We start from the raw sequence: 20,617 nt of genomic DNA, 5'->3' as shown, positions 1-20,617 counted from the left end.
ATTGACAGTTAATAATAGCGCATGTCATTTAAAATTAATAAATAATTATATTGATATAAGTATTTAAATTTATAATTAATATTTTAAAACTAGCGCTACACTATCACAAATTGATTATTGTGAGCGGAGAATAGCTTTCTTTTTTATATTAGCATAGAATAAATGAAATATCTTCTTTATTTCTATTTTTATTTTTGGATTTTATTGAAACTATTTCTAATCCATTTTTCAGGAAAAAATGCAAGCAACACCCTTGTGATATCGCAAATGAACAAATTACCCCCTTATGAAAAAATAAATAGCAATTTACCTCCCTGTATTTTTTAAAATACAATAATTTACCCCCCTATGATTTTTAAAATGAAGCAATTTACCTCCCTGTATAAGAAGGTAAATTGCTTCATTTTAAAAAGTACAAGGGATAAATTATTATATTTTTTTCATAATGAGGTAATGTGCTCATTTTCAATATCACATGGGGACAAATTGCTATTCACCCCCATTTTTCACTTTACTTTTTCCTAAGAAAATACCATGGAGTTTCAAGATTCAATAAACACACGATTTTCAATTGAAAAAGGAATAAAAAGAATTACTAAATTTATTTCACAAGAAAATAAATTCACTTAATTGTTTATCTATATGAATCATTATTTATTTATTTTTTTCCAAACACAATTTGACTAAGTCCAACCATATATATCAATAAAACTTGGACCTAATATATAATTGAATCTATTAGAATTAAAACAACTTAATTTAACTAATATATCTTATAATATAAAACTTTGAGATTATAAATGTAATTATTAAGTACTAAATACAATCTAATATTTATAAATCATAAAGAACTTACATGTAAAAGAAGGAAAGAAGTGAAAAAGAGAAGAAATGAGGAATGAGGGGCAGTTGTGCAAGCATAGGCAAATCCACTGCGTTGCATGGCCGCCACTTGGCGCCAGCCCGCGAACGCATAGCCAGCAGTTAATAGTATAATGTGGATCGCGCCCATAAACCCGCCTCTTCACATTTCCAGACCTGAACGTTCTTCGTTGCCATTGTTGTTCATAGATATGGATAAGGAGAAGAAGCATCTTTCCACTATTGCCAACATCGTGATTCAAAGATGCGCCCGGTAAATCTCTCCTTTCGCCCTTCTTCTCTGTTTGTCAAGATGTTCTTCTGGGAATCTTTCATGACATGTTTGGTTCTTGAATTTTAGCCAGAAAAGACAGAAGAAAAATAGTTTCTTGATGATTCTATGGTGGTGGTTTGTGTTTTCTTTGGTTTATTTGAATTCAGCTTGTTTCTCCTGATATCTTGTGTCGTAGTTTCATGGAGAATGATTGTTTCTACTTTTATGCACAAAGCAACTCTATATATAAATTAAGAAATGTATTAATTTTTTTCCTTTTTTGCTATTTGTGGTGTTGTTTTCTGATTCTGGGAGGGTGCGGTATATGAATGATGTTCTTTCTGCTGCTTCATATGGATTTCTCATGATAAAGCACACACCTAATTTTTTTATCATAGGAAGCTTGGTTGTTCTGTTGATTCGCTGATTGAAGAATTTGAGAGAGAATGGGAGCCTCAGATGAGTGGTTATTCCAGGAAATTAGTAGAATTTTGCTCCTCCAAAGCTCTTATGGTTATGTGTGGAGTTATAGATGACACAATCACCGATGGTTCATTCAGCCGCGACACGTTCGATATGATGCTTGCTTGGGAGACACCAAGCTCAGAAGAAGAAGAATCATATAGTGTGAGGAACTTTTCGTTTTTCTCATCATTAGATATGATGTGCAGTTCATCTATTCAACTTATATGATTTTCCAATATGTTAGTGTGGATAAAAGCTCTTAATCACTTTGGTATGTTAATCAGTTTTCTAACTGCGAAGAGCAAAATTGTATGCTTGCCTTTAAATGTAGGAGTCTTTAACATATGAATTCTTGTAACTGAATATACTTCTTTTTCCTGCATCAGGAGTGCATTGCAAAAGAGAGCGAGGACAAGAAGGTTGCAATAGCGACAGAACAACAAGAAGATGATGTTTCTCTGTTCTATTCTGATCTCATGCCACTACTTGTAAGTGGAAATGGCTTCCTTAGTTTGGAGCAGGAGGAGAATCAATGTGAAAATGTGTTGATTCTTAAGGAAACTTTGTTGGTAGGTTGATCAAGAGCCAAGTGCTGGAGAGGATGCATTTGTATGGTTGGGAACGCTTGTTCCTTTGGTTGTTGACATGGTTAATGGGAGATTTACTTTTGAGACATTGACCGCACCCACAGGGAATCGACTTCATTTTCCGGCTTATGACAAATTTTTGAAAGAAATTGACAGGTATATATAACACTATACCATGGAAAGAATTGTCAGATACTACAAGAAAAAATGAACAGACTCAGGGTACCACTCAAATTTTCATTTGAGGACTTAATTTATTTCTTTGTGTGCTCCATTTCATGCTCCTGGCAATTAAATTTCTCATGTAAAAAGAACATAAAGGGAAAAGTTAACTTGCTCTATTTCATATCGCTTGAAAACTTTAAAGCATAGTTATGTTGAAAAGAATTTCTATAATAATAATACTCTTAATGTTTGTTAGATGTATAAAGCATTTACAGAAGCAAGAGACTCCTACGGGGGTAGAACTAGAAGATGATGAATTCATATTGCATGTGGAGGGAACTGCAAGTTCACAGAGAGTGGTGCGGCACATTGGAGGAACTAGTTGGCCTGGTCAGTCTACTTTTCAAGAATATTGCATTAGTACAGTTCTCTCTCTCTCTCTCTCTCTCTCTCTATATATATATATATATATATTATATGTACTGTTTTGCATGAATAGCAGTTGTCTGGGCTAAAATAAGAGTATTGTTTCTAGGCAGGTTGACACTGACGAACTATGCCCTTTACTTTGAGGCCTCTGGCGTCGTATCTTATGAAAATGCGCTAAAACTTGACCTCTCGAAAGACGCTGGGCAGAATGTCAAACCTGTAGCAACTGGTCCTTTTGGTGCTCCTCTTTTCGATAAAGCTATAGTTTATGAATCTTCTGAATTGTGAGTAGCTACCAATATTAGTCATTAAGCTTGTCCATTGATGTCATTTCATGCATCTACTATAAATTTGCCATAGGCTATATTAACGGTGACAACTTGTTGATGCCAAATCTTTCAGTATATATCTATGGTTTGACAATTTTCATGTCCCTCAATCATCTCTTTACGTTTTAATTTTGCAAACCTCCTAGGCAAGAAGGTGTTGTGTTAGAGTTCCCAGAGATGACAAGCTCAACGAGACGCGACCACTGGCTCGCTCTTGTTAAGGAGGTTATGTTACTGCACCAGTTCCTGTCGAAGTTCAAAGTTGAATCGGCACTAGAAGTATGGGAAATGCATGCGAGGACCATATTAGGGATTGTAAGGCTTCATGCAGCAAGAGAAATGCTCAGAATCGCACCTCCAGTACCCGAAAGCTTTTTAATATTTGCCTTGCTGGATGAACTGCCGAAGGGAGACTATGTACTCCAGGAGCTGGCCGAGAGTCTGAAAAAGTCGAATAGTGGACATCCGTGTAGTGCCAGTTCGATTCTTAGGAGCTTGAATGTGTCCCGGCCCTGCCTGCCTTGTGTAGAGCCACAACAGACTAGTGATAGCACGGAAATTATCCACCCTGAAAATCTCTCGTCGTTGGAGAGTGCTATAAATCAAGCACGAGAAGAAGCAAAAGAAACTGACTTGGCTAAATCTACTGCCGGGGCACTTAAAGAGGAAGGTATCAGCCAAAGTGCCCAAGTTCTTATTGTAAGTGGGCAATGTTGTGATCTTAAATTAAGTTCCCAGTTATGACGTGTGCATACCTAAGCAACATTACATATATTGTAAATGTTTTAATATATTGATTTATTTTGATGTTCAGGGGCTGCTTAAACCACTTCAGATCTTAGTCCCTTGGTCTCAAGAAGTTGTTATGTGGGAACACCCGATGACCACCTCTGTGGTGGTTATTACAACATTGATAGTCATCTACAAGTGAGTAGTCTATGGTCTCATATATCTGAATTCACTGGTTTACTCAGAGCATGGCCGGACTTAAGATTCTCGAAATTGTTCTGTAATGTAGAGAGTTGGTTGGTCTGGCGATATCAGCTTTCTTGTTGTGGGCAGTGGCAAAGATGCTACAAGCCAGACGAGAGAGGATCCCAGAAAAGCAAGACAAGATTGTTATCTGTACAGCCTCCGATCAGTCAACAATGGAGAGTATCGTCTCAGCTCAGCAGGGGTTAAGAAGTGTACATGAGATAATGCAGCAGACAAATATAGCTTTACTCAAGATATGGTCAATACTGATCTCAAAGGCTCCGAAGGTAATATTTGATAACATGTATTTTTGAATAATGTTGCAGTGGACAGTCAGAGGCAAAAAGCAAGTTGCACATTGTCTCCATGTCAACCCAGTATTTAAAGTTTCTGACTGTTGTCTCTTGGTGCAGCACACAAACACAGTGATGACAGTTATGGCTGCTTGTGCAATTGTACTAGCTGTGATTCCACTCAAGTTCATCCTAATGGCCCTTGTAGTGTATGGTTTCTTTATGACGTCAAAACTTGGGAAGTGCATGCAAAGTGAGCAGGGCAACCGGCGTATGAAGGAATGGTGGGACTCTATTCCCATCGTTCCTCTTGAAATCGTGGACTAGGTATCCGATATGGCTGGGAGGTGAGTAATAAACTACTGCAATTTAGTGTATGTGGTTGTGATTCACCTAGGCATTGTATTATTTACTTGCTCTTGTTATCGTCGCTGATTTCATTGTTTTTCGTTTTCTTGTTTGTGCCCTATACTATTATGGAAGGCTGCAGGGTGAATGCAGAATGTAAGAAACGGAGGACGGGCTACAAATATGGGAAGTTTGAGTGCTTTTTGCACATACAGAGTTATCTCAGGCAGACAATTGACACTATGTATAATTGTTGTTTTATTATTATTTGTTATTTTTGTTTGTTGCTTGCATAGATAGAAGGAAATTCAGGCGATGTTGAGGATCTTATTTGGATGCAAAGTGAAAGTGTGTACCTGTACATGGAAAAGATTTGTTGTTTTCATCATCTTTTAATAGTGCAACACAGTGAAGAACTTCTATTAGCTTTAAACAACTAAATGCGCCCGAGTCTGAGAGCATCTTGTCATCGTTGTTGAGCACGATTGTTGGACTATGGTGCCAATTGGTGTTCAAGTTCATCCACACAATTTAGATAATAGACGATGTGCCGCATAGTTGCAAGCAAGCACGAATTAGGACTTGACTTAAAAAACGTAATAGCTCTGGCTTTTAAAGGAACGGCCAAAAGGAAGTATGTACCAATCTCCTCGGAGACACTATGTCACAAAAGGAAGTACGGCAAAAGAGTCACTAGTTTAAATATAGACGATGAATATGTATAAATGTCAATATTTCCGCAATACCAAGGGAAGATTAAGCTTTTTCCTTTTGAATGAATAAATTATATGTATTATCCCATTATAGTTTCCATCAACGTATCGTTTGTTAATGGTTAATTAATAATTATCGTTACAATAGAATAAGAATCCACGCATTAATGAGTTTTAAAGTTTATTGCAGAATTCAAGTTTGTGCTTGCCACAGTTGTAGATTCTAATTTTACCTCTTAGTGCTCTGAGTTTTGTCTCATTTGATACCATTCTACTTTTAATTGCATCATTTGAGTCTACTTACAATACTTCACTTGACACTAACCTCAAAAAGAATGGCCTTGTAAAAAAACTTGGTCCAACAAGTTTTATAAATGTACAATCAAATTATAGTAATATATTTTTCATATATCTAACAGTTTTGTAATATTTTACTCATAGATATACGCAAAATTTCCAGAACTCAAGATTGTATGTGTCAGGGTGTACAATAACATTGCAAGATCCAAAAATTATCGAGAAGAAATGCTACAAGAAGTTATGGTATAAAACTTCCTTCACTCAGTATGAGTCCTGTATCTCTTTTGTTACTGATTCAGAGATTGCAACTACTATATGCCCTTCTCTCCGTCTTGTAGACAAAAGAAAAGTAAAACACAAGTAGCAGCGTTCAAAAGGTAGGCATCTTACAAATGCGTTAAAGTTTGCATTGTACAATCGACAATTTTCATTGAGATTTGAGAAAGCCATCCAACAAAAATACTCGACTCAGCATGTAATGATACACTACAACAATCGACAGTAAGTCGTTTCTTACACATTTCTGATCAATACACCAACCCAAAAATGGATGACCTTCCTTACACATTTCTGATCAATACACCAACCCAAAAATGGATGACCTTCCTCACTTACTTTTTGTTTATCATTTTCCTTTTTTCACTTCAAAAATACCGTTGTACAACCTGATTAGGTTGAGTAGAGACTATTCAGAGTCGTGTTCCAGACTCAACGGAAAGTCGCACTGCGGTTGCCAGATGCTGGAAAAGCTTGCCGTCTTCTACCTTGTGGGAGATCTGTTGTCCCCTCATCTTCTGGTGATTGACCTAAGACGGGACCTTTTTTCCTGTCTCTTCTCCTAAGATTATCATCATCTTCTGCCGTTGGTTCTGTCTTGGGATCTTCTCCAAATATTATCTGCTTCCGAGCAGCTTCATAGTCAAAAGGTTTTACCTGGAGGAAACCCTCCGATGGTTGAGATTTATCAACTACTTTAGAACTCATAGATTGATCTGCTGATGGAAAGCACTTTTGGAAGCTGGAGGATAGATCAGACAGTGACATGGGCTCATCTCCCTCCTGGATTTCTGAAGCAGTACCAGTTTCACTGTTTCGCAGTTGTTTCAACTGATCGTTGGGAGCAGCAGCAGAGTTGGCATTGGCTGATTCCTCAACATCTGAATCATCATCCAAAATAATGATGTCCTCTACAGTTGAACTAGTAGCAGGAATTGAGACATTTCCTTGATGAGGAACTTCTAATATCCCCACCGATTCTTCAACCTCTGATTGCAACCTTTCATCTCTGCCTAAAAATGTGTGGAAGGGAAGAGTTACTGTTGATTTTATCTGCTCCAATTTGGTGTCGTCTTTTTCCTACAAAAAAGAAAAACAAACAGAGAAGTTTAACCTCAACGAAGCAGATGATGACAAAGCAACAGAAGATCCATGGTGCCAATAAGTCTTCAACCACGGAAGTAAGATTCAAAATCTAGTGTTATTAAAGACAACACCATGGTGACATAATTGTATGTCAAGACTGCTGCTTAGATGGAAGCACAAGACACTAGTACTTCAAAATGACACCTTGAAACTTACTCTTTTATCGGGATCAAATTTCCGTTTTGCTGAAGTTCCGAGCAATGACCCAAAAGCTCGGCTTGGCTTCTTTAGTATCTGAACAGTGGCTTCAGCCTAGAATAACATAAGCAACTCTTTAGCACAATACACTTCACCAGTGTAAACACAGCATGTAATTCATGTTGACTGCAGAAGATACTCATCAGTGCAGCTTTCAAGTTATTGGTCTTTTTACACAGAAGCAACCAACTGAAGTGCGGCCATGTGCTTCTTTGATGAAAACTTTACTTTTTGCTTCCTAAGTTTAGGTGGCTAAGTTACTCATGGAGTTCAGCCAGTCATTACTGGTGCTTCAGTGGTTAATCAAATGGAAAGCATTAATACTTCTCTTTAAGAGAAAGTTTAGCCTTCTCAGCGGTACATTTTATGAATGGATTTGACCGGTAAACATTTTATAGGGGGCCCAGACTTTTCAAATGCACAAAAGGGGAATAATAAAACAAAATAAGTAACTTACTGAATGTGATGAATTCAGCTTAGTATGTGCATCCAGGTCTCCATCCATATGCAATACTGCATTCTGAACATTAGAGGTCTGGTCACCTATTTTTCCTTTTTCATTCACTTTTTCCTTGGGGGAGAGACAAGAAATTCTTGATATATCAGTAGCAGCTCCTGCATTACAGCTTCCCGTGTCCCGAGACTGTATGGAAGCCGGCATCTTCTGGACTGAAGGATCATTAAGTAAACTTTCATTTGGTATATTATCTGCTCCCTCAGCATTTTTTAATATCTCTGGAGCTTCAGAAGGCAACTCTTCAGATTCTACTGCAGCCAAAGTATTCTCTTCATTTGCCTGCATAGAATGATGGAACACATCAGAACAGATTGTTTTCAAAGGCGCAATAACAATAAGAATACAGGAGAGTAGTGAAGATGTATCTTCACCACAGAATTTCAAAGAGCTATATAACAGAATACCTTAACTGGCGTTCAGCAGATCAAAAGAAAAATAACTCAGAAAGACTTACTGTGATGTTATAAATTGCCAAGGAGCAAGAATACTGAAACTTTAACCAAAAGGACATAATATAATTAAGGATTGAGTACAATATCTACCACCTTCCCAAACCTAATGTCATTTGCAATTACTTACAGCTCTCTTTGCAAAAGAGTAGCACATAAGATTTACCAATAAAATGCTCATCTAACAAACATGGTATACTTAATGCAAGCTCTATATGACATATTGCTATTCCCCATTTATGAGTAAGACTGTCTAATTGACTTAACTATAAAATGTTGCTCATTTTCTTCCCAACTTAAGCTTCATATCCTATGTGATTATCTGTAGGAGAAGACGACAAAATGTATTGATATAAACAAGTCAAAAGCTAGTATCGCAAGCTGGTCCACAAAACACCCACCTATTCCTTTTTGTGATTTTATGCACAGAAATACACCTAGGTCGTGCAATTTAAAAGCCTAAGACATGCTTAAACAAGCAGTTAATCTGCTGATGAGTACAATGCAAAGCACCAGTTCAAAAGAGTAAGTCATGATGCTTATTTGACTAGAAAATAGCAGATGCCTACATGATCAAATTGGCTATACATGCTGGAGCTTACCATTTCCAAGCGTCTCTCTTTAAGATGCTTTGCAGCCTCCTCAAATGCAGCAGCATTTTGGATAGAATGCCTTATAATACTAATGACTGAACCAAGATTCCGGTCAATATATGGGAGCTTGGATTTCAAAACCCGACGAAGTTGGCTCGTGGTGAGAGGCATCTGTTTAGCTTTTCATCAACAAAAAGGCGGAAGAGAAAGTAAAGCATTAGAGAACAGAAATAGTATCAGTGTGGAACATATTGGAGGATAGAAAAGGCTATAAATTAGAACTTTTGAAATAGTAAGAACATACCAATTTCAATGAGAGTCCTATTGGGCAAAACATAACCAGTGCTCTCATCTTCTGCACGAGCGACAGCATCCCTCCACTCACACAGTCCCTAGAGGACATTTATGAGTTGCTTAAAAACAGGTAGAATAGCAGTAAACAAAAACGGCAGAGAAAAATCCAGGAAAACATAAATGTATTGTTAAGGCAAAAATTACATGGTTCTCCAATATCCCATGCAGAACAAATTAAAAAATGGAAAAATCTAGTCTTTTATTCTCTTATCTGAGGAAAAACAAAAAAGAGTGAGCAAGGTAACAGCACAATCGGGGCAAAATTGCAAAACTAATCCATAGTTTAGGGCCATTTTAAACTTGACCCATGTTTTATGGGATTTTAAATTTAACCCTATGTTCATTTAAAAGTTGAAAAAAGAGGCCAAACCGTTGCCGAAAAAAGCCCCAATACTAACTCACGTTAAATTAATGGTGAAGAACCCATATGAAAGTCATGTGCATGTGGGTCAAAAAAATGGCCTTTGAAATTTGCAAAAAGAGGCCAAAACATTGCCAAAAAAAGCCACAACACTAACCGACATTAAAGTATTGGCGAAGAACCACCGTAAATTCACGTGCACGTGGGTCAAAAAGATGGTCACCAATTAGTTTTAACATCTGTTAGTGGGAGGGGGCTTTTTTTGCAACGTTTTTGCCTTTCTAACAAGGTTAAATTTAAAAAGGAAAACTACATTTTGCCATCCGAACTATGTACCCTTTTAAACGTTGTCATCTAAACTTTTTGTTGTGTCAACTTACCATCTCAAGTTTCGCAAAGTTGAAATGGTAAGTCGACACAAAAAGTTTAGATAAAATGCAAAAACATATATAGTTTGGATGGCAAAATTTAATTTATCCGACTTAAAATCCCGCAAAGTGTTGGGTCTTGAAATGACTCTACATTGTGGGACTAATATGCTACACCATCAGTATGTGGGACAATGAGAGCTTCCCTGACCGAGCAATGACTGGTCTGAGCCATAGCTATTGCACATAGTGCGAGCCCCCTCACATCCACCCCGAAATAGTGTACAGTGGTCCCAGAATCCACTTACATCTTACACATTATCATGTTTACAATTGCAAGCAGGTAATAGCAAAAAACACACACGACCAAAGAAAAATCATCAGAAAAATGTGCAAGAATAAATTAAGTATATAAGTAACTTACCGAAACAACGGCTAGCTGCTGAGCATTGAGCTCGGCACACTGCAACCTGCATTAAGATTTAAACTAACTAGAGATACACACACCAAAATTGAGAAGCAGTTGACAGTATGAAATATAAGGTTCATGTCTCGCCATCGTTGACAAGCAAAAACAATACCCATAAATGTGAAGGTATGAAGTATCTGTCAGAAGTTCTTTTTCATAAAGTTGAGTGCATAGATCATAACTGCGTTTGTAGACCTGGCAAAAGAACACACTAGTTAGACTGCAACCATGATAAGCGAGGGAGGTTTGAAAAAAGAAAAGGAAAATTGAGCAACATAAATTTGGCTGGAAGAAGTAAACAGAGAGATTTTAACTTCAGTCCGATAAAACTAATCTCTCGACACCTTGGCAAGAATAATACTAAGAAACATAAATAGTAAACCCCAAAGAGGTCAAAATTTCAAGGAATCTGTCAATTTGAAAATTTTATAGCTAAAGATACAGTCTCAGCAATTCAATCACCTTCTGGCTTCCAGGTATTTCATCCATTTATGAAGAATGACAGAGCAATGGAGATCACTACTCTTAGTTAATATTTCGTATATGGAAATTTAGGTTCTTTGGAGAACTCATCGTAATTGCATAAAATAAGAAAAATGAAAGAACAAAGAGCTTGCCTCAACCAGAGGAGGATCGGCACTTTCAGCATCCACGGATGACGCAAGCAACTTCGTTCTCATAAGGTCATAGATATACAACAAATAATGCGTATCTTCCCTGGCATATCTGGTAAAAGAAGTCAAGAGAAAAAGGTCATGTGGTTACAACAAGTAGGTTTCAGAAGCCCAGCTGATGGCGTCATAATTCGACAAAAATAAATAGAATATTCCTTGCAGAACATTCAAATTATAATGCCTAAAGTCAATGTTTCTATAAAGGTAAGGTAGCCCAGCTATTTAAATTTTATGTTTCCGTGCCTGCAACAAGAATTCATTAAATCTTTAACAACCTTAATTCTCATATAATAAACTTGACCATGCACACAGAGAAAATGCTATTATAGCACAGCAACCACAACCCAAGCTCAAAATCCAGCTAGGGAAAGACGAACACATGCATATATACAAATGACACAAAACTATGCTTCTTTAATTACCATAGGAAGAACAAAAACCTAAGCTCGTCATCTTACTGATGAAGCCATAAGGTTGACTCATCATAACGAGATGCAAACATAACAGGAATCAAGTGACCAACAGAATTCATTAAAACAGAAATAAGAAAGTAGCAGACAAAAAATCATGCCTATCCTTTTGCCTAACCATACTCAACTTAGGATCAAAGAGGTGACATAACCTCTGAAACATAAAGCAAAAGAAATCATAAGCCTGCATGAAATGAAGCAATAAACATTAAATTATGAGAGGAAAGAAACAACGGATGCTGTATCCAAACATTCCAAAGTTTATAGGATCAAGTAAAAATGTAGGAAAACCAATAATAGACAGGATTTACTGTAAAACATACTTGATCATCTCCTGAGGAAGTGGTCTAATTCTCCAATCTGCATTCTGATATCTGCAGAACATAGGCTGATTAGCCTAACAATTTCTCCATTCTCTCTACTTATTACCTATGTTTCCTGTTTTATCTCATTCTAGTGTCCGTGGGGTGCATTTGTTTCTTTCAACTGGGTTTGGGGCCAATTTATTATAAACAGCCGTAGTGGTGTATATGTTATAACAGCAAGAGAAGAGGCCATACTCTTTGTTTGCCACAACTCCACAAAAATGATTCAACAGGTATTCCAAGCTGTGCCTTTCCATTTTCAATACCCTCGAGGCCTAATAACAAAGAAGAAAAGCTATTACTCAACCACAGACCCAGATAACAAAGTAGGATAGTAATTCCACACACGCACTCATGCAAACACAGAGATAGCGAACATATGGATACGAATCACAGAAAGAAACAGACTGCAATATTATGAATATGTACACCAGACAGGAAAAACTGGGACTCCAAGTACCTATCTTTCCTCATTCCAGCAACTAGATGGAAATTTTCTCTGCTAATATACTGTTTAAGGCCTATTTTAGGCCCCAAAAAGGCAGACCTAAAGCCTTCAACCAGACCTCCGTCATGGGCTAGCTCAATCAGCCATCAAAAACCATAGTCACATCCAGTTAACCAGGATTTACCAGTAACGTTTAAATGCAGAATAGCTATAATATGGTATGAAAGCAATTTTACAATTCTATTTAAAATCCAACAATTAATATTGAAGTACATGGATAGAAGAAAAACTTTGAGTTCTCCATTATGTTAGGATAAATCAGAATGGAACATTCATTGTAAGTTGCAACTATATATTCATTAGAACATAATTCATTGTAAGTTGTAACTATATATCCATTAGGAGAAAAAACTAGTGAGTTATTGGGAAGAAATAACAAAAAAGCACGTATGAAGTTTACTCCAAATATAAAAGAGCAAATAAATACAATAGTGGTTAAAAACATGTCAGCTTAAGACAAGAACCTGTCCTGTGTCGAACATATTACAGACATATATGCCAAAGTCCCGTTGAAGCCACATGATATCACGATCTGCTCCATGCAATACCTAATTTACCAAAGTAATATGATGACTGCAAAAAGCAACTTAATCAATATAAAGCACAATAATCTGTACAGGTACCTTTCTCTTAGTTGGGTCTTTGAATACCTCTCTGAGATGTGGCCCAATCTGGACACGCAATCTCAGAGTATCTATGACAAAATCCTCAGTTCTAGTAGATATTTGCATCAAGCATGTCAGCCCTTGAAAAGACCTGTACTGGTTATGTTCCAAATCAACCTGCACAAGCAGTAGTGCAAGTCCAAAACAAATCAATACAGGAAAGAATTAGACTGCTGACTGTGAAATAAGCTAGTTCCTCAAAATGCTTCTGTAATTTCTTACTTCTTAATTCAGTGATTCTCCATTATATTATTCTGTAATTAATTCACAAACAAAACTTGCAACAAGGCAATGGTTGAAAATGACATTGATCACTAGGACAACATAAAAGATAAATTCAACTTCCAGACGAACTCCAGAATAAGTGCAGGGAAAAGAAAACACCAATTGCGATGTGCAACCCATATACCTTTCACTGGATACAGCTAAAACATCAAACCCTCTAGATGCATGCTTTTTAGTGAATTATCACAAAACTTTGTCGCCAACTATGGACTTCGTAGACCTTGGAAATGTCACAAACATTTCCAAAAGATCAAGCTTTAAATGTGTTCCACATAGACCTACATTGATATTCTCTTGAACTGTTTCCACAAAGAAGCAATTATATAACAATAAAAAGCTCTCTGGACCAATTTGCAACTTATCAATGCTTAGGCCAAGACGAGACTAATCAGTAAGGTTTATGGCTTTATCAGATTGACAGGGGAAGAACTGAAGAAGTGATGAGAACATTGTCAGAGCTGCTTTGAAGCTAGGAACCTTTTAATGATTAATTAAGAATCATTGTGGAGGAAAATATGTTGGCATGATCATTAGGAATATATAGCAAATACAACAGAAACGTGAAAACTACAAGAGTTGAGAACCCTCTCAACTGGGACTCTTCTAAGTCTTAGGAATTCCTTGAGAACAGGATAACTAGAAATATAGTAAGATACCCCTTAAGAACCATGGATTATGAAAGTAACAGTTTTAGCTAATAGTTAAGAACCACAATAACTTATATATAATGACCCTACAGCACAAAACATCTAACCGAAGAATCAACGAGTTAACTAAAATAAGATGATATAGACAGTCTGAAATTTCATTAAATCTAAGTAAAAAGAAGCAAGTATCAAGTCTAAAATTTCAAATATCAAAATTCCCTAAACCAACCAATCAGAACTGTAGGTATCTCTTCCAAAGCACATGTCTGCCTCACATATTAAGTTGTGTTTTTTTACTTTCATTTTCCGTTCTTGCATACAGAAGGTTAGAATCACGGCAGTGTGTTAAAGAACTTACAGATGTACGGAGGCTCTAGGATAAAACTCATTTTATTAATAGATGAAGTTTAATACAGCATTATTCAGGCTCTCACATCAATTGCTTGGGGTTTAGGATGAACCACTCATGCAAAGATCAAAATATAAAAATCACAAGTGCAATTTTAAAGTATTTCTTTAAAAATGTGAAAATCAAGCCACTGGGTAAGCATCCCGATTGTGTCTCAAAAATCCTTTCACTAAAGAAGCTCAAAGTACATGCCCCTATACTTTAATGTCCGAAATGTAATTGGGTTTGACATATAAAACGGACCAATGTGTATTTATGAAGAACAGAAGGAACAGACTTACAGCAAATTCGTCAACATTGCGCAATTTAATGGCTAATTGCTTCAACCCTTTCAAGTCCTCCACAAGTTTGAATGGTGTAACTTCGATTGGAAGAGGTTTTACAGGCTCAACAGCACTATCAGGTTTATCAACAAAGTCAATAACCGAGAGGTTCTCCTGTAAGATAGACAGCAAATGAAATTACAATGGATTTTATATTTCTGGCAATCTGAATGAAGAATACAATAATGATATTGCCCCTCGAGCAACACTAGGTAAATATATCAATCTTTGACCATTCTCATGCCCTAGTGTAAGCACAAAGAAATTGAAAGAATAACACATAACAAGCAAATAATTTTTGAGAAGTTTAAATAGTGACACATAACAAGCAACCTAATATTTGAGAAATTTTTTTTATACATTTGATGTAAGAAGATTTCTTAATAGAAAGAGTTTTATCCTTTCATTAATTTTATATTGTAAATGTAAGGGATGGTGTTAGAGACACTTCAGTGAACCAGGACATGCCTCCAGGATGGTACTTATTAATCATTATAGTGCCTTCAGATGGGCACTAATTACACCTTTGCCTTAGACAACTTTCTCAAGACCACAAAGTCACAGACAAACATGACGGAGTGCCTTTTGGATAGTTGATTGGTATGGCTTGTTTGTGACGAAATTGATGAGTAATTTTTTACGAAACAGAAAATTTTCAAGGAACAAACAACTTAGTTAACAACATTGCCAGCAAATACTTAATCAAAGTAATCCAGTTCAGTTTTCTTGTGAACTCATCAAGATTCACCAGAAGTGCAAGCACAAGCACAAGACATTGCAGGAAAGCGGAGGTGACGTAAGAAGAGAGCACGGAAAAATTAAAGAACAAACCAGCGGATGTATGAACCTAGACCCATCCTCACTCCTCTGCAACCAGACATGTTCAAACGGCTGATTCGAATTATTCACGATAATCTTGAGCTCATCCTGCGGTCTTGGTATTGTAGGTATATGGAACGGAACCTTTGGCCTTACTTTGGCCGCCACCTTCACTTCTTGAACCCCTTTTTCTCCACCCTCTTCATTCCTATCCAAGCCTACTGGCATTTTCTTATTCTTCTTCCCATATACCATTTGAAACCCGTTCTCATCATCATCACCATCAACTTTCATCATTCTCACACCACTCTCCTCTTCCTTGTTCCGCAACCTCTTAAAGTCGTCCAATGACACATCAATCCTCTCAAAAATTTCGTCATTCACATTCACCAGCCAATCAAGCGCCACATCATCATCCAATTCAACATCTTTATCATCCGGTAAGGGGATTGCCTTCCCAAATAAATTTTCCGATGCCCCCACCTCTTTCAGCATATTTTTCGACTTCTCGTCGATTTCTTGCAGGGGTTTCTTGAATTCTTGAAAATTATTGTAGAAATAAAAGTCTTTTTGGGAGGGTATGATACGCGAGGAGCCCGAGAGCTTCGCCATGGAAGTGGGTAACGGGCCCTTGGTTGAGAGATTCCGCAACACATCAGACTTTCTTGCATTGTCTTCTTCAGATTGATCAACTTCCATGATATGTCTTGCTTAGAATTCCGTGTTTGGAATTGAAAAGAATGATTTTGGGGTGCTAGGGTTTTGAGGGTTTTAAGAGAACGCTGTTGTGATTTTCTGTACCTTTCTACCGCACAGCAAAAAAGAGTGGAAAAAAGCTACAGCTGGAAAAATGTTATATTGAAGTACACATGAAGCCAGAAGCATGCCTTGTGTGCCAATGAATTTTCGCCTTGCCATTCTGTTTAACCTCCATTTTAACCATTTTATACACCAACCGCCAATACTCCTATAATTTGATATAATTATAAATATTATTTTTATTTTTTAAAAATTATAAATATTTCTTATTATTTGAATAAAATGATGAAATTCATAAATCAAGATTTGGAGTCGTCAATTTTACAATTGTTATATCTATTTCTTTTTTAAAAAAAATTAAAAAATACATAAAAGTTTGAATGAAGTAGATAAAAAAAAATTGAAATATTATTAAAAAAATTTATCCATTTAATCCACCAAAAAAAAAAATAAATAAATAAATAAAATTATAATCATAATACACAATGGTTTTTGGGTGATAATCTATATTGTACTTAAAAATTAATTTCATAAAGAATGGTTTATGAAGCAATAATTGACTTATGGTACTTAAGTATCATCACAGTCGAAATATGGTACTCAAGTTGTTTATTTAATAAATATACTTATTTATATTTAATACCTAGTTGTAATTAGGCCAACCAGTCGAGTCATAACGCCCTATTAACTGGGTAATGTCGAACAACAAGGCTGCCACCTTTATCATAGGCTATGTAACTATAAAAGAACGTCTCTCAGTTGGGTCCGACTAATAAATGCCGTATATAACCAACAGTTTTGTATTCTCGATTAACTTTATAGGTTCTCTTGTTGCCGGTATATTTTTTTTAGAAAAACTCCAACAATTAAAAAAAGCACATCTTTAAAAACTAGACATCCTAATGATTTTGAGGATATCTTAATTGCCCCCAGTAATTTCCCTAAATTAATCAAAACCCGCTCCTATAATAGGAGTTTAAGTAAGTCAACAAAATAACCAGTTCATTTTTACCTCTCAAACAATAAGGTTACACACATTCTCTCAAATTATCGTGACTTATTTGCCAAATAAGCTTGAATTAAAAATAATTATAGCTATTTTTACAATAACCAGAACTGCTTTAGAGCCACCATGAAGGCAAATAGAGTAGAATTCTTAACTCCACATATTGCAGAGACTATCAACTCTAATAAATTTGGCAAATTAAGGGATGAAATTATGTAAAAGGTTTTAAAAAATTTGGCGTGTATTTCAAATCATAATAAAGTACATTAATTTCCCCTTTTTCTCGCATAAGTCCACCATTCACTGTGCGTTTTGCAACGATAATTTTCGAAACTCGTGTGACTATTTATCAGATAAGTTGGAATTAAAAGCAAACATAGTTTTATAATCATTTTCAAGAAACCAAGAAAGTTCTAAATCGAAAACAAGAAAGCCCATCATATAAATTTGACGTGTATTTCAAACAATCAAAAAATACATTAATTTTTATTTGAAAATGAAAATTAATACAATTTAGAAAAGGTACAAATATCAAAAAAAGAAAATAATGATGAGACAAAGTACAATTGGAGGTGTCTTCATTTTACTCAAAAAAAAAAGTTAAAAGAAAAGAAAGGGGCAACGCACTCAAAATTTCCCCTTTTTCCCGTATAGTCCACCATTCACTGCGCATTTTGCAACGGTAATTTTCAAAACACTTGACTATTTATAATCATTTTCAAGAAATCAAGAAAGCGCTTCAAGAAATAGAAAAATCCGCTGAAAGAATCGGAGTTTATTTGGGGATGCCTTCCCCGTATGATGAAGATGTTGGGTCGGACGATGATGACGATGATGAAGATGTTTGCCAAATAAGCTTGAATTAAAAATAGTTATATCTATTTTTACAATAATCAGAACTGCTTTAGAGCCACCATGAAGGCAAATAAAGTAGAATTCTTAACTCCACATATTGCAGCGACTATCAACTTAATAAATTTGGGCAAATTAGGGGATGAAATTATGTAAAAGGTTTTAAAAAATTTGGCTTGTATTTCAAATCATAAAAAAATATATTAATTTCCCCTTTTTCTCGCATAAGTCCACCATTCACTATGCTTTTTGCAACGGTAATTTTCGAAACTTGTGTGACTATTTATGAGATAAGTTGGAATTAAAAGCAAACATAGTTTTATAATCATTTCCAAGAAAATAAGAAAACCCATCATAGTTTATAGGAGAATGTTAATTTAAAGTTAAATGGAATACTGATTTAGACAGTGTATAAGTTACAGACTATTAGGTTGCATTTTATCTAAGCATTTGGAAGTAAGGCAGTGTGACTCATCATATGGAGATGCAAGCGTAACAGGAATCAAGTGACCAACAGAATTCATTAAAACAGAAATAAGAAAGTAGAAGACAAAAAATCATGCCCATTCTTTTGCCTAACAATACTCAACTTAGGATCAAAGAGGTGACATAACCTCTGAAACATAAACCAAAAGAAATCATAAGTCTGCATGAAATGAAGCAATAAACATTAAACTATGAGAGGAAAGAAACAATGGATGCTGTATCCAAACATTCCAAAGTTTACAGGATCGAGTAAAAATGTAGGAAAACCAATAATAGACAGGATTTACTGTAGAAAACATACTTGATCATCTCCTGGGGAAGTGGTCTAATTCTCCAATCTGCAGAACATAGGCTGATTAGCCTAACAATTTCCCCATTCTCTCTACTTATTACCTATGTTTCCTGTTTTATCTTATTCTTGTGTCCGTGGGGTGCATTTGTTTCTTTCAACTGGGTTTGGGGGCAATTTATTATAAACAGCCGTAGTGGTGTATATCTTATAACAGCAAGAGAAGAGGCCATACTCTCTGTTTGCCACAACTCCACAAAAATGATTTCAACAGGTATTCCAAGCTGTGTCCTCGAGGCCTAATAACAAAGAAGAAAAGCGATTACTCAACCACAAACCAAGATAACAAAGCAGGATAGTAATTCCACAGACACACTCGTGCAAACACAGAGAAGCGAATATATGGATACGTCAACATTGCACAATTTAATGGCTAATTGCTTCAACTCTTTCAAGTCCTCCACAAGTTTGAATGGTGTAACTTCGATTGGAAGCTATCAGGTTTATCAACAAAGTCAATAACCGAGAGGTTCTCCTGTAAGATAGAGAGCAAATGAAATTACAATGGATTTTATGTTTCTTGCAATCTGAATGAAGAATACAATAATGATATTGTCCCTCGAGCGACACTAGGTAAATATATCAATCTTTGACCATTCTCATGCCTAAGTGTAAGCACAAAGAAATTGAAAGAGTAACACATAACAAGCAACCTAATATTTGAGATAAAAATCCAATTAACTTGAATATATTGAGCCAAAAAAATAACTTAACTAGAAACAAAAAATTATTAAACCTATATCGTAGACTAAATTCTTATTTGTCCAAAATCTTCAAGGTGAGCTCGATACCACAACAACATTACTTTCCTCCATGGAACATCATCATCAAGAAAAAGCTTATCTATATAAGAAAATAACTAAATGGTATTGGCTCGTTAAAAGATGAAACTAAATGGTATCAATATATTCAAATTTTGTTGTTAATTGGATTTTGGCTGAAAATTCCATCTCAGTCAAAGCAAAATCCAATTAGCATCTTATTGCGTTATATTGAGCCAAAAATTTAGCTTGGATTTAGATGCCCAAAAACCTTTTCCATGAATTTTTACTTGTCCAAGACGTCTTCAAGGATACCGCAAATATAATGCATTTTCTCCGTTGGAACACCATCACTCGGAGAAGCCCAATTTATATTACAAGTCTTCGAATGAGTAGATCGAGCTATTTTCCCGTGATCTGATCTACCATATTTCATTGTGGTTTATAGTGATGGCTAGGTATGGACCTTATAATGCATACCTTCTACTGTTTCTCAATTTGGTATGTGTACTTCTTGTTGTTCCGCCATTCTCTGCTGCTTCTTTTATATGGTAATATAGGTTACGGTGCCGATCTCAATGCTGAGCGGTTGCGGTTGTTTGCGTAAGTTACATATCCGGCACTACGTTTGTTTCTTGCACATTTTTCTGTGATCTTCCTTTTGTCCTCTTCCTTTTTGTTGTTACCTGCTTGAGGTGGTAGAATAGGTCATGTATAGATTCCACCTTATAATGAGTAGATGTTTTCAAAATAATTGTGCACACTATCG

General features: G+C 36.0%; 2 protein-coding genes and 1 long non-coding RNA gene across 4 annotated transcripts; 1 reads left to right on the top strand and 2 right to left on the bottom strand.

Moving 5' to 3' along the window:
* The first annotated feature begins 1,001 nt into the window (after window positions 1-1,001).
* Window positions 1,002-5,114, top strand: LOC105173922 (ArgH (DUF639)). 2 transcript variants are annotated; one of them, XM_011095839.3, is made up of 11 exons: window positions 1,002-1,135; window positions 1,534-1,762; window positions 1,987-2,088; window positions 2,174-2,343; window positions 2,609-2,742; window positions 2,888-3,065; window positions 3,257-3,809; window positions 3,925-4,037; window positions 4,129-4,372; window positions 4,499-4,725; window positions 4,862-5,114. In XM_011095839.3, the coding sequence occupies exons 1-10, from the start codon at window positions 1,074-1,076 to the stop codon at window positions 4,703-4,705; spliced, it is 1,992 nt and encodes a 663-aa protein (XP_011094141.1). In that variant the 5' UTR covers window positions 1,002-1,073; the 3' UTR covers window positions 4,706-4,725; window positions 4,862-5,114. The 2 variants fall into 2 exon arrangements, with proteins under 2 accessions (XP_011094141.1, XP_011094142.1); XM_011095840.3 differs by having other exon boundaries at window positions 1,042-1,135; window positions 1,538-1,762.
* A 986-nt stretch (window positions 5,115-6,100) lies between these two features.
* Window positions 6,101-16,525, bottom strand: LOC105173921 (protein RRP6-like 2). Its single transcript, XM_011095838.3, has 14 exons — window positions 15,648-16,525; window positions 14,775-14,930; window positions 13,111-13,269; window positions 12,952-13,035; window positions 12,175-12,254; window positions 11,938-11,988; window positions 11,088-11,196; window positions 10,583-10,665; window positions 10,426-10,471; window positions 9,223-9,310; window positions 8,928-9,097; window positions 7,817-8,155; window positions 7,318-7,413; window positions 6,101-7,095 (listed from the first exon to the last, which is right to left on the bottom strand). Exons 1-14 carry the CDS (start codon window positions 16,332-16,334, stop codon window positions 6,448-6,450), a joined length of 2,796 nt encoding a protein of 931 aa, XP_011094140.1. The 5' UTR covers window positions 16,335-16,525; the 3' UTR covers window positions 6,101-6,447.
* A 2,294-nt stretch (window positions 16,526-18,819) lies between these two features.
* On the bottom strand, window positions 18,820-20,524 carry LOC148785106 (uncharacterized). The gene is made up of 3 exons (XR_016062792.1): window positions 20,329-20,524; window positions 19,263-19,562; window positions 18,820-19,076 (listed from the first exon to the last, which is right to left on the bottom strand). It is a non-coding gene; the product is annotated as an uncharacterized LOC148785106 (long non-coding RNA).
* Window positions 20,525-20,617: the final 93 nt, after the last annotated feature.

The sequence above is a fragment of the Sesamum indicum genome, linkage group LG11 (genome assembly GCF_026168435.1).
Source record: "Sesamum indicum cultivar Baizhima isolate 11 linkage group LG11, ASM2616843v1, whole genome shotgun sequence".
In the NCBI taxonomy this organism is placed as follows: Eukaryota; Viridiplantae; Streptophyta; class Magnoliopsida; order Lamiales; family Pedaliaceae; genus Sesamum; species Sesamum indicum.
Note: the sequence above shows the minus strand (reverse complement) of the source record. Positions and strands in the feature narration are given on the sequence as shown.

Bases quoted from the DNA above. Each gene is read 5' to 3' on its own strand.
- LOC105173922 (XM_011095839.3), top strand. From the start codon at position 1,074: ATGGATAAGGAGAAGAAGCATCTTTCCACTATTGCCAACATCGTGATT. The intron at 3,066-3,256 runs GTGAGTAGCTAC...CAAACCTCCTAG, and splicing joins GTTTATGAATCTTCTGAATT to GCAAGAAGGTGTTGTGTTAG. The intron at 3,810-3,924 runs GTAAGTGGGCAA...TTTGATGTTCAG, and splicing joins AAAGTGCCCAAGTTCTTATT to GGGCTGCTTAAACCACTTCA.
- LOC105173921 (XM_011095838.3), bottom strand. From the start codon at position 16,334: ATGGAAGTTGATCAATCTGAAGAAGACAATGCAAGAAAGTCTGATGTG. The intron at 10,472-10,582 runs GTATTGTTTTTG...ATCTTAATGCAG, and splicing joins TCATACCTTCACATTTATGG to GTTGCAGTGTGCCGAGCTCA. The intron at 9,311-10,425 runs GTAAGTTACTTA...AATGTCCTCTAG, and splicing joins AGCAGCTAGCCGTTGTTTCG to GGACTGTGTGAGTGGAGGGA.